Here is a 13086-nt window from a genome sequence, read left to right as displayed (position 1 = left end):
CTCACTTCCCTGTCCCTATCCTCACTTCCCTGTCCCTATCTTCACTTCCCTGTCCCTATCTTCACTTCCCTGTCCCTATCTTCACTTCCCTGTCCCCATCCTCACTTCCCTGTCCCTACTTCCCACTCATGGTTCCCTATAGATAATAGTCATCAACTGAGTAACGGAAGTAAGGAATGGAAAAAAAAGATAGTTATCCACTCTCTTAAATGTCAGGCCGGTCAGAGATTCTCTCTCTCTGTCGCAGTACCTGGCATTTCCAGCTAGCTAGCGCCATCACCATCACAGGTAAAGTGCCAAACTGCGGGCTCAGCACCTAGTAAATGGGACCCACTCCTCACAAAAGCACTTTAGAGTCCGGGAACAGAGAAACATGGTTTTCCACATCACATTTAAGCACCCGGTGCTTTAAAAAAAGAACTGTATACTTTGGAGAGGTCTTAAAAAAATTGGGCCTGAGAGGGGTTGTGGGTAGGGTACACACACTCACACACAAGCACAAAAAGTGCTACTTTTGTTGCTATTTGGGGAAAATATTGCTGTCCTTGACATAAACACACACACATTTAGACACAAACACACACACGCACAATGGTGACTGTTTATAGGTTCCACAGATCCTTAGGCTGGTCAAACTAACATCTTGATGGCCCTGTGGAGTGTGAACAGCCAGAGAGATGTTTACAGATGGAGAGTCTGCTGGTCTGTTTCACAGGCTGATTGCTGATCGGTTAGTAACGCTCGGGTTGATTGTCTCTCTCTCAAACATGGAACCTCTCCTCTTTCCATCCATTCATCTTTTTCTTTCTCTCTCCCTCCTCCCTATTTCATTCATCCATCTTACTCCTGCTTTCTTAAAGCCTTTAATAACTCCTTTCCTTCTTCAGAAAAATACCAGAACCTGACACACAGTAAACAATGACTTCATCCAGCCCCCACTAAATGACTAGGACCTATATACCAGGCGGTGTCAGAGGAAAGCCCAAAAAATTGTCAAAGACTCCAGTCACCCAAGTCATGGACTGTTCTCTATGCTACCGCACGGCAACTGGTACCAGAGCGCCAAGTCTAGGTCCAAAAGGCTCCTTAACAGCTTCTATCCCCAAGCTATAAGTGTCACGCCCTGGTCGTAGTATATTGTGTTTGTCTTTATTTATTTGGTCAGGCCGGGGTGTGACATGGGTTTATTGTGGTGTGTTTTGTCTTGGGGTGTTGTTAGGTGTTGGGTGTGTGGCTTAGTGGGGGTACCTAGCATAGTCTATGGCTGTCTGGAGTGGTTCTCAATCAGAGGCAGGTGTTTATCGTTGTCTCTGATTGGGAACCATATTTAGGCAGCCATATTCTTTGAGTATTTCGTGGGTGATTGTACCTGTCTCTGTGTTTGTGTTCACCAGATAGGCTGTATAGGTTTTCATGTTTGTTCTTTGTTTTGTTCGTTATTTCATGTCTAGTTCATTTCATTAAAGAACATGAATAACCACCATGCTGCATTTTGGTCCGCTTCTTTCCTTCGAAAGACTACGGAACAATTCATCAAATGGCCACCAGGACTATTTACATTGCCCCCCCCACCCCTACTTCCTGTTTATTATCTATGCATAGTCACTTTACCCCTACATACATGTACAAATTACCTTGACTAACCTGTATCCCCGTTATTGTTGTTTTGTGTTACTCTGTGTTTTATTTGTTTTATTTTATTTTGAAAATATTTTCTTAACTCTATTTCTTGAACTACATTGTTTGTTAACGGCTTGCAAGTAAGCATTTCACGGTAAGGTCTGTTGTATTTGGCTCTTGTGACAAATCTAATTTGATTTGGCGACTGTAGTCTCTTTAAACGACAGAGAGTAGTACGGCACTGTAAATACAGTCTCTCTCACACAATGTTGTGTATATTAGCATTCCACTCTAAGCACATAATATTATAGTGGGAACATTTTTGTTACACAAAGACAGAACACAGACCAGGTCAGGGGCATTCCCCTTTTTTGAGGTATGGTGTGTCTGAGACAGAGATCCAAGCTAATATTAAGGAGGAGACCACAATTCAACTCTGGCTGACTGTTAGTTTACACATGACTGGCTATTTGAAGTACTGGGTCTGGTTGGCCATGTCTTCTGCTTTTGATATACTATTCTATAAGTACTGCTACTTCTGCAGTAACACACACAGTGCTGAAGTATAAGACAAGTCTATGCGCTTATGACACCATGCAATCTTAGAGGTGGGCAGTGGGGTACAGAGTGGGTGAGGAGTAATCTCTCTTACCTTCTGTTTTGACCCCTCCTTTAGTGTGATCCAGTCTTCTCCGTTAGAGCTGACATCCACCTTGTAGGACTTGATCCAGTAGGTTTTCCTGGTCTCCTGGGAAACCGCCCCCTGTGTTCCGATGCCCGACACAAACCGAAGGAAACCCAAGTCCACCTGAGGAGAGAGGGAACGGTCAGTAAAGTTCAATTCAAACTTGATCTTTTCTGTGGGATAGTACAGAGCAAACAGAAATACTGTACTTTCAGTATAAAGAGAAACTATAGTGCAAGTACCAAATACTGACGATATTAAACAGTTATTGGAAAGCACCTTTCGCCCACCTCATCAAACTATGATTGAAATGTAATAAACAGCAGGAGTACGGAATGATATTCTATTGATAAAAAAGGACACTGGATGAAATCTTAATTTCCTGTGATGGGAAGAGCTTATTTGATAAAAGTGAATATTGAATGAATGGAGTCTCCTCATATTCAAAACAGAAAAAAAGCCGATATTAGATTGAATTTCAAATAGTATAAGGCGGCGTTAAAGCAAAAAATGGAGCTTCATAAATAATCATGAACTGCTGTAACATTACTGATTTGTTATTATATTTTTACGAGCCGACTGCCAGATTGGGGGAAACCGGGCCAAGAGGTTATTGGAGAGAAGGGAGATAGAACAGAGTCAGTAAGGTTGAAAGGACTGTGATGCTGAACAGACTAAAGTGAAGGAGGTTTCCATGCATCAGGGTTTGAGAATGTTTACACTGTTTTCTATCAGAACTGTGAACAGTCTCTGTCTCGGTCTGTCTCTGTCAGGAAGAAGCAAACCCATACTCCTGGCACTGCCTCTTCATGGGTTGACTCCTACTCTGAACAATCACGACATCTCAACCTCAACCACCCCATCTCCCCATGGATCCCCTTAAATGGACAGATCCATGTTCCATCAAGCTTGTCTAACAGGGCTAAAGTTACAGTAGGGGCTTGAGTCTGGATTGATTAAACAGTTCAGACGTGGCCTGTTAGTTACAGTAGCCCCCACTCAGAGAGAAAAAAGACATTGTTTCGGCTCGCTGGTCCCTCACGCAGAGAAAGAAAAATAACACTTGTCCCTTTGACTTGTCTTCAATCCTCTGGTCTGCCCGTATGGATGCCACTTAAATCCTGCGTCTCATCTCTCTATTCAGAACAGAAGAGAAGGGGAGGAAAGACTGGTGGACGACTGATGAAGGAGAGGAGGGCTCGTGGGAGAAGCCTCCAGTAGCGGAGAGTGAGGTTATGCTGCAATGGTAGCATTTAACGGGCCCTAGTTTGGCTCTCTCTCTCATTCTCTCATTTGACAGGACACACTGATGCTAATAAGGAGTAAAGGACGCATCTCAAATGGCTCCCTATTCCCTATAGTGCACTACACTGACGAGGGTCCATACGGCTAGTGCACTAAATCGGGAGCCATGTGGTATGCAACCACAGAGAGCCGAGGAGATCAGCCTTTCAATACCAGCTTAAACCAGTTGACTAGAGCTCTAGCCAGCTAGCCAGTCAGCACAGGCAGCCCAGGCAGTGCAGGTTAAAGACATCCATACAGCCTTAAACAGTGAAGAGTGCTCCTCTCTCTCTCTCTCTTGCTCCATTGCACATGCTTAACATATCATAGTTAAGACTCAGACTCACATCTGCATATCACAGTGAATACATTGTGAATACATTGTCAGCCGATGGATGAATGAAGAAAGAAAAAAAGAGAGCGAAAGACAGAATACTTTTGTTCTCGCCTTGGAGCTTAACTGGGTTTACAGAATAAGGCCCAGATTTTTTTGTTGTTGCCCATAAACAGAGACAGAATCAAATCCCCTGTTTCAGAGCATTCCTTTTTAATAACAGACGAGTCACTATCCCCATCGCAAGGCTGGAAGGGAGACGGGAAGAAAGGAAAAATGTGCTAGTACAGATGGAGAGCGGTCTGGATGGGGGGAAAATGAGAGAGGAGAGGAGAAGAGTGAGGCAAGGCAAGGCAAGTCCTCTTCCTCCTCATCCTCCTCCTTCTCATCATCTCCTTTTATAGGGGATGGCATGTCATGAGAGTTGCCTCCTGTGCTGCTTCACGGCTGACCTGAACCAATGACAGAGTGGCTTACTGAGAAGACAAGGTCAAATGGGATGACTTGGCCTTGGATCATCCTTCTGCTTGGACCCTCATTAGCCATAATGGAATAATGGAATTAGAACGTTACGAGAGTTAGGAGCTCTCTCAGTCAGTGACCACCCCTAATTGAGACCTCATGAAAACGTATAGTCAGTCAGATAGGCTGTGTCATTCGCTGGCTAAATGGTTTCCTCTGCCTGTGTCTCCTTCACTCTTCTTAGTTATGAGTCAGTGAGCAGTCACCTGATCACGATGTTCTGCTCTGTACCTCCAGACCATGGACTCAGACACACAGAGTTGTGATTCCTCTATCAGGCCCAGTCTGAGCATGTTAAAAAAATGCATGGCTCGAAAGAGCAGTACTCTGAGTGAGGGCCATGAGGAGAGGTGAGGTGAGGCGAAGGAGAGAGGGAGAGCAAAAGAGAAGACAAGACAAGGAGAGAGAGAGAGAGAGAGGAGAAGAGAGGAGAGAACAGAAGAACAAAAAATAAGGAAAATAAAGCTGAAGCGAGGAGAAGCCGGGCTGCTTTGCTGAGGACCTGAGGATCTGAAGGACAGGGACTTGTAAGGCTATTCTGGTGTAAGGAGAGAACAGACATACTGGATCAATTTCACAGACATGAGCCTGATAACAGGGCTGTGCTAATGAGAGACATGATTTATTTATGACTCCTTGTTTCAGTCAAAACAGAGCAGAAAAGGGAACCATGGCAATGCTAACAGACCAGTGTTGCAAGGGTTGTGGATACTGGACAGACAAGCTAAAATAATAATGGCTGAACATACTTCACACAGTCCAAAACGCATAGGACAAAGAGGGTAATCATATCTGCTGGCACTTCTTTAACTCGGAGTGTGTTTGTATCTGTGAGTGTGTGCACGGTGTGTGTGTATGTGTGTGTGTGTCTGAGGCATAGAAGGCATAGCTCAGCCAAACCCCTTAACACCCCTCAGGATGCGTGAGAAAGGAGTTGGGTGCAGTTGAATCGGTGAAGGTAACCTGTAGTGGACTTGTGATATTTGTTTGTTTTTTTGGACCAAAGAGAGCAGACGCTCCGTGTCATGCAACTTGGGCCAAGATCTGTTTCTTGCTTTGCTCTTAGGAATAGGGCACCATTGAAAGGAGTGATTTCTGGGGTAGCGTTAAGTGTGGAGTTGAAAATGTAAAATTCCTGGTGTTTGATGTGACGCAGACCCGGTGGGGAGCGTGGTGAAACATAGGAGTCATTGTCAGTCCTTTTGAGTTTTGAGTTCGAGTCTCTACCAGACAAAGTCATGTTAGGAAGTGTCAGTTATCCTGTTGGAACTTTTGTGCTGACTCCACTGCACTGTTTCAGGTGCAGTGGTCATGTTGCAGCAGTGTGTAGGAGGGACATTCCAAGATGTGGGAAGTGTGCAGGAGGGCGTGGGACAGAGGATTGTGTATTTTCGGTGGATAAAGTTGTGTGTGTCTACTGTAAAGGGTGCTCATGTGGCTGGGGATCAGAAGTGTCCAGTGCGAGAGAGGCAGGTTGAAGTGGCCAGAGTGGTGCAGAGTCAGAGTAGTGCAGAAGGTGTCGTATGCTGAGGCAGAGAAGTAGCTGGGTGTACTTTTTGTTTATTTTTATGAAAAAGTGGTATATAGGTGTAGGGTTTTTATTTTTATTTTACCTTTATTCATACAGGTTTTTCTCATTGAGATAACATATTTTTTTCCAAGAGAGACCTGGTCCAATAGCAGCAATTTCTGGTACTGTTAGAAGCAAATGAGAATGGGACCGTAATTGATATTTACTTACCGACCTGACTAAAAAAGAACAGAGATTTTCATTTTGTATTTTATTTCATCTTTATTTAATCAGGTAGGCTAGTTGAGAACAAGTTCTCATTTGCAACTGCGACCTGGCCAAGATAAAGCATAGCAGTACAAACAGACAACAACACAGAGTTACACATGGAGTAAACAATAAACAAGTCAATAACACAGTAGAAAGAAACAAAGAGTCTATATACATTCAGGCATGAGGAGGTAGGCGGATAATTACAATTCTGCAGATTAACACTGGAGTGATAAATGATCAGATGGTCATGTGCAGGTAGAGATACTGGTGTGCAAAAGAGCAGAAAAGTAAATAAATATAAACAGTATGGGGATGAGGTAGGTAAATTGGGTGGGCTATTTACCGATGCACTATGTCCAGCCGCAGCGATCGGTTTGCTGCTCAGATAGCAGATGTTTGAAGTTGGTGAGGGAGATAAAAGTCTCCAACTTCAGCGATTTTTGCAATTCGTTCCAGTCACAGGCAGCAGAGAACTGGAAGGAAAGCCGGCCAAATGAGGTGTTGGCTTTAGGGATGATCAGTGAGATACACCTGCTGGAGCGAGTGCTACGGGTGGGTGTTGCCATCGTGACCAGTGAACTGAGATAAGGCGGAGCTTTACCTAGCATGGACTTGTAGATGACCTGGAGCCAGTGGGTCTGGCGACGAATATGTAGCGAGGGCCAGCCGACGAGAGCATACAGGTCGCAGTGGTGGGTGGTATAAGGTGCTTTAGTAACAAAACGGATGGCACTGTGATAAACTGCATCCAGTTTGCTGAGTGGAGTATTGGAAGCTATTTTGTAGATGACATCGCCAAAGTCAAGGATCGGTAGGATAGTCTGTTTTACTCGGGTAAGTTTGGAGGCGTGAGTGAAGGAGGCTTTGTTGTGGAATGGAAAGCCAACTCTAGATTTGATTTTAGATTGGAGATGTTTGATATGAGTCTGGAAGGAGAGTTTACAGTCTAGCCAGACACCTAGATACTTATAGATGTCCACATATTCTAGGTCGGAACCATCCAGGGTGGTGATGCTAGTCGGGCGTGCGGGTGCAGGCAGCGAACAGTTGAAAAGCATGTATTTGGTTTTACTAGCGTTTAAGAGCAGTTGGAGGCCACGGATGGAGTGTTGTATGGCATTGAAGCTCGATAGCGCTGTATCCAAGGAAGGGCCAGAAGTATACAGAATGGTGTCGTCTGCGTAGAGGTGGATCAGGGAATCGCCGGCAGCAAGAGCAACATCATTGATATATATACAGAGAAAAGAGTCGGCCCGAGAATTGAACCCTGTGGCACCCCTATAGAGACTGCCAGAGGACCGGACAACATGCCCTCCGATTTGACACACTGAACTCTGTCTGCAAAGTAGTTGGTGAACAAGGCCAGGCAGTCATTAGAAAAACCGAAGCTACTGAGTCTGCCGATAAGAATATGGTGATTGACAGAGTCGAAAGCCTTGGCCAGGTCGATGAAGATGGCTGCACAGTACTGTCTTTTATCGATGGCGATTATGCTATTGTTGTCACGCCTTGGTCTTAGTATTTTGTGTTTTCGTTAATTAGTTGGTCAGGCCAGGGTGTGACATGGGTTTATGTTGTTGTATTTCGTAGTGGGGTTTTTTAGTTATTGGGATTGCGGCTGAGTAGGGGTGTTGCATAGGTTTGGCTGCCTGAGGCAGTTCTCAATCAGAGTCAGGTGATTCTTGTTGTCTCTGATTGGGAACCATATTTAGGTAGCCTGGGTTTCACTTTGTATTTCGTGGGTGATTGTTCCTGTCTCTGTGTAGTTTCACCAGATAGGCTGTAATTAGGTTTCAAGTTCCGTTTTGTTGTTTTGTATTTATTTAGTTATTTCATGTATAGTTCCGTTTATTCATTCATTAAAAAACATGAGTAACCAACACGCTGCATTTCGGTCCGACTCTCTTGCAACAAACGAAGAACGCCGTTACAATTGTTTAGTACCTTGAGCGTGGCTGAGGTGCACCCGTGAGCGGCTCGGAAACCAGATTGCACAGCGGAGAAGGTACGAACGATGGGAATCGAGATGGTCAGTGATCTGTTTGTTGACTTGGCTTTCGAAGACCTTAGATAGGCAGGGCAGGATGGATATAGGTCTGTAACAGTTTGGGTCCAGGGTGTCTCCCCCTTTGAAGAGGCGGATGACTGCGGCAGCTTTCCAATGTTTGGGGATCCGATATGAAAGAGAGGTTGAACAGGCTGGTAATAGGGGTTGCGACAATGGCGGCGGATAGTTTCAGAATTAGAGGGTCCAGATTGTCAAGCCCAGCTGATTTGTACGGGTCCAAGTTTTGCAGCTCTTTCAGAACATCTGCTATCTGGATTTGGGTAAAGGAGAAGCTGGGGAGGCTTGGGCGAGTAGCTGCAGTAGTTTTCAAACTGTTTGGGTATGGACCTGGAAAGTATGACAATACTTTGCAGGCTATCTCTGCAGTAGTCTGCAACTCCTCCCCCTTTCGTAGTTCTATCTTGACGGAAAATGTTACAGTTGGGTATGGAAATCTCAGAATTTTTGGTGGCCTTCCTAAGCCAGGATTCAGACACGGCAAGGACATCAGGGTTGGCAGAGTGTGCTAAATCAGTGAGTAAAACAAACTTAGGGAGGAGGCTTCTGATGTTGACATGCATGAAACCAAGGCTTTTTCAATCACAGAAGTCAACAAATGAGGGTGCCTGGGGAAATGGTTTACCTCCACATCACCCGCGGAACAGAGGAGGAGTAGTATGAGGGTGCGGCTAAAGGCTATCAAAACTGGTCGCCTGGAGCGTTGGGGACAAAGAATAAAAGGAGCAGATTTCTGGGCATGGAAGAATATATTCAGGGCATAATGCGCAGACAGGGGTATGGTATGGTGTAAAATGGCATTTTACACAATATGGCCTTAAAAATCAGTGTAAACAAGTGTTTCAGCCTACGCAAGGTCAATGACGACCAGCCAACAGCGCTGTAGAGATCATGATGATGTGTTAGACGTTTTAGATTTGTAATGAACCTGAGGGCTGCATGATACACTGAATCAAATGCTCTCAGGGCAGTGGTTGAGGCCTGCATATATATAACATCACTAAAATCTAAAACCGCCAGTAATGTACATCGTACCAGCTCGTTCCTGGCCTCAAAAGAAAAACAAGCCTCATGCCGGTAATAAAAACCTATTTTCAGCTTGAGCTTCCTTATCAAGTTCTCTACATGCACAGTGAAGCTCAGCTTATCATCAACCCAAACACCCAAATATTTGTACACTTTAACTTGCTCTATAGTATGTCAGGCCAAATCATACAGATTCTGCTGTATGATGTTAAATGCTCTTTGGGCATTTTCAAAAGCCAAAGATAAACTCCTACCACTTGAATAAAGAACAGAGTCATCTGCATAAAAATGAACATCCGCTGTTTCAATAAGATCCTCAATGTTGTTGATATACAAAATGAACAACATTGGGCCCAAAAATAGAACCTTGCAGAACACCAGAGAACACCTCTATGGACACAGATTTACAACCATCCGCCATTACACATTGTGTACGATTTGATAGGTAATTTATAAACCAATCTAGAGAATGACCAGTATTTCCACAACATTTTAACCTGCACTAACACAGCATGGTCCACGGTGTCAAAATCCTTCAACATATCAATAAAGACAGACAATGTAACTTCTTATCAAGAGCAGAGTGGATGTCAGTGGATGTTAGTTGGTGGTGCTATTCTTTTCCTTTTAGAAACAGGAATAATGATGATAATTTAATTTAGGTAGGCTGTGACTGGCCTCACACTTCAGTACAGTAGGTGGAGGTGTATGCACCTTTTAAGTTGGATGCGATCTGCCAACCAAAGAAGAAGAAGAAGACGTGTTGATAGTCCTTTCTACCACTGCTTTTTTGAGCCATCGAGAACTAAAAAAGTTTTGCTACTTTTCTCAACAACATTGATGCCCTGAATTTAGCAGGCACTATCAACAGATCAGTTGGAAAAAGTTAGCAAGCGAACATTAGCTTGCTGGCTCACTAGCTAACCTTACGTGTATGATCTGTGTAGTAATATTATTCAAATCAAAAATCAATTTGCATTGCTAGTTATTGCGTAATGTTAGCTAGCTAGCTAACATTGAACCTAGTTAGTTAGATTGACCTACTTCCAGATTCATACTACAGCTATGACAATCAGTTTCTATTGGTGGTACAGTAGTAGTATGAGTTGGGATTATGCTGGTTCATTATTTAGCTAGTTATCTAGCAAGCTACATGTCTAATTCAAAACACTCCACTTCGCCAGATGATTACATGACCCATCAAGTTAGCCAGATGTGTCTGGGATGATATCGGCCATCTATTGTACAAGTATAAACCATTTCAAATTTCTTATATTAAGCAAACCAGAAGGAAGAGTTTTGTGTTTTTTTTCCGATTTCATGGATAGCCAGGGGCACACTCCAATACTCAGACACCATTTACAAATGAAGCGTTTGTGTTTAGTGAGTCCACCAGACCAGAGTCAGTAGGGATGACCAGAGATGTTCTCTTGATAAGTGTGCGAATTGGACCATTTTCCTGCCAAAATGTAACGAGTACTTTTGGGTGTCAGGGAAAATGTATGGACTAAAAGGTACATTATTTTCTTTTAGAATGTGGTGAAGTAAAAGTACAGGTTATCTTATATTATATGATTTTATAGTAAGAAGAATATAGTTGAACTTAGCTGAATACAATAGAAAGGGCCTTTTTCCCATTCTGAAGCGAGCACATATGAAGTGGCTTTGTTGAGCGTAAAAACGATAATTTGAAACAGGTTATGTATGCTAGATTTAGTTATTTGACAACTTTTGTTGTGAATGTTACAAACCTTAGAATGTCTTAGAAATCAAAACATACATTGCATTCGGAAAGTATTCAGAGCCCTTGACTTTTTCCACATTTTAGCCTTATTCTAAAATGTATTAAAACATGTTTTCACTCTCATCAATCTACACAAAATACCCCATAAGGACAAAGCAAAAACAGGTTAAAAAAACTTGGCACACCTGTATTTGGGGAGTTTCTCCCATTCTTCTCTGCAGATCCTCTCAAGCTCTGTCATGTTGGATGGGGAGCGTCGTTGCACAGCTATTTTCAGGTCTCTCCAGAGATGTTCAATCAGGTTCAAGTCCAGGATCTGGCTGGGCCACTCAAGGACATTCAGAGACTTGTTACAAAGCCACTCCTGCATTGTCTTGGCTGTGTGCTTAGGGTCGCTGTCCTGTTGGAAGGTGAACCTTCGCCCCAGTCTGAGGTCCTGAGCGCCCTGGAGCAAGTTTTCACCAAGGATCTCTCTGTACTTTGCTACCTTCATCTTTCTCTCGATCCTGACTAGTCTCCCAGTCCCTGCCGCTGAAAAACATTCCCACAGCATGATGCTGCCACCACCATGCTTCAGGCCAAAGAGTTTCATCAGATCAGAGAATCTTGTTTCTCATTGTCTGAGGGTCCTGTAGGTGCCCTTTGGCAAACTACAAGCGGGCTGTCATGTGCCTTTTCTGAGGAGTGACTTCCGTCTGGAGTGTCACAGAGATGGTTGTCCTTCTAAGTATCCCTTTCTTCTTCCCTTTCTAGAAGGTTCTCCCACCTCCACAGAGGAACTCTGGAGCTCTGTCAGTGACCATTGGGTTGAATGATGGGGGCCACTGTGTTCTTTGACACTGCTGCAGAACTGGTTTTGACCCTTCCCCAGATCTGTGCTTCGACACAATCCTTTCTCGGAGCTCTACGGACCATTCCGTCGATATCATGGCTTGGTTTATTCTCTGACATGCACTGTCAACTGTGGGACCGTACATAGACAGGTGTGTGCCTTTCCAAATCATGTCCAATCAATTGAATTTACCACAGGTGGACTCCAATTAAGTTGAAGAAAAATCTCAAGGATGATCAAAGGAAACAGGATACCCCTGAGCTCAATTTCGAGTCTCATAGCAAAAGGTCTGAATACTTATGTAAATAAGGTATTTCTGTTTTTTATTTTGAATAAATGTGCAAGATTTTCAAAAACTCTCTTTTCGCTATGTAATTATGGGGTATTGTGTGTATATTGATGAGGGAAAAATATAATATCATCCATTTTAGAATAAGGCTGTAACATATCAAAATGTGGAAAAAATCAAGGGGTCTGAATACTTTCCAAATGCACTGTATATGGGCGGCATGATGCGACTATAGGCTATTGGTCATTTTAAAAAGTTGCAGAAAAAGCTTGTGCTCTTTTCCTTGCCTCAGGCTGCACACGCTGTTCTCTCACCAAGTGATCATACTTTCACCAATCAAACGATTCTCAATGTATTGTCTTTACTAACATGTCAAATTTCTTTCGATTTACAATGGCTCATTATCAAATGGTTAGGGGCAGGTGAAAAATACATGTCGCCTGTATCCGAATGGAGGTTGTTTTCTCAGTTTTATAGTGGCGTAATGCTTCATTTTAGCAACTGAGAAATAAATATAGTAGCAGTAAAGGCTGGGATCCTCCTGTTTTTAGTGGCAACCATCAAAACATTACTTTGCAAATAGAAATGTCTGGGCTTCTAAGAACACATTTCACTCCATCTATCAACCACTGTTTGAGGAACATGCAGCCTCTCGCTGTGTGACAGATGATATTCAACCCAAACTCTGTATGCCATGGGCTCTCCAACCCTGTTCCTGCAGCTACCCAGTGCTTAATTTGGGAAATCAAGTGAAATCTGTTTGGGAACATCGATAGTAACATGTTTTCACAACTAAATGCATTTCATTAAACTGTTAAAGCCCCTCTGCGCAATGTCTATGATATAATAAAGAAGAGAGAGGAGGAGATGGAAATGCATGGTGGTGAGATATTCTGTAGCTT

At 43.4% G+C, this 13086-nt stretch overlaps 1 protein-coding gene across 2 annotated transcripts in view; it reads right to left on the bottom strand.

The window, feature by feature from the left end:
* The window catches only part of LOC135517547 (neuropilin-1a-like), a 112412-nt gene that overhangs the window by 25466 nt on the left and 73860 nt on the right, over positions 1-13086 (bottom strand). For both annotated transcript variants that reach the window (XM_064941956.1, XM_064941957.1), the window contains exon 7: positions 2273-2428. In XM_064941956.1, coding sequence (XP_064798028.1) covers positions 2273-2428 — 156 coding nt within the window. The remainder of the gene's footprint in view (positions 1-2272; positions 2429-13086) is intronic.

This window comes from Oncorhynchus masou, chromosome 28, assembly GCF_036934945.1.
Source record: "Oncorhynchus masou masou isolate Uvic2021 chromosome 28, UVic_Omas_1.1, whole genome shotgun sequence".
In the NCBI taxonomy this organism is placed as follows: domain Eukaryota; kingdom Metazoa; phylum Chordata; class Actinopteri; order Salmoniformes; family Salmonidae; genus Oncorhynchus; species Oncorhynchus masou.
The sequence above is the reverse complement of the archived record's forward strand: the minus strand, read 5'-3'. Positions and strand labels throughout refer to the sequence as shown.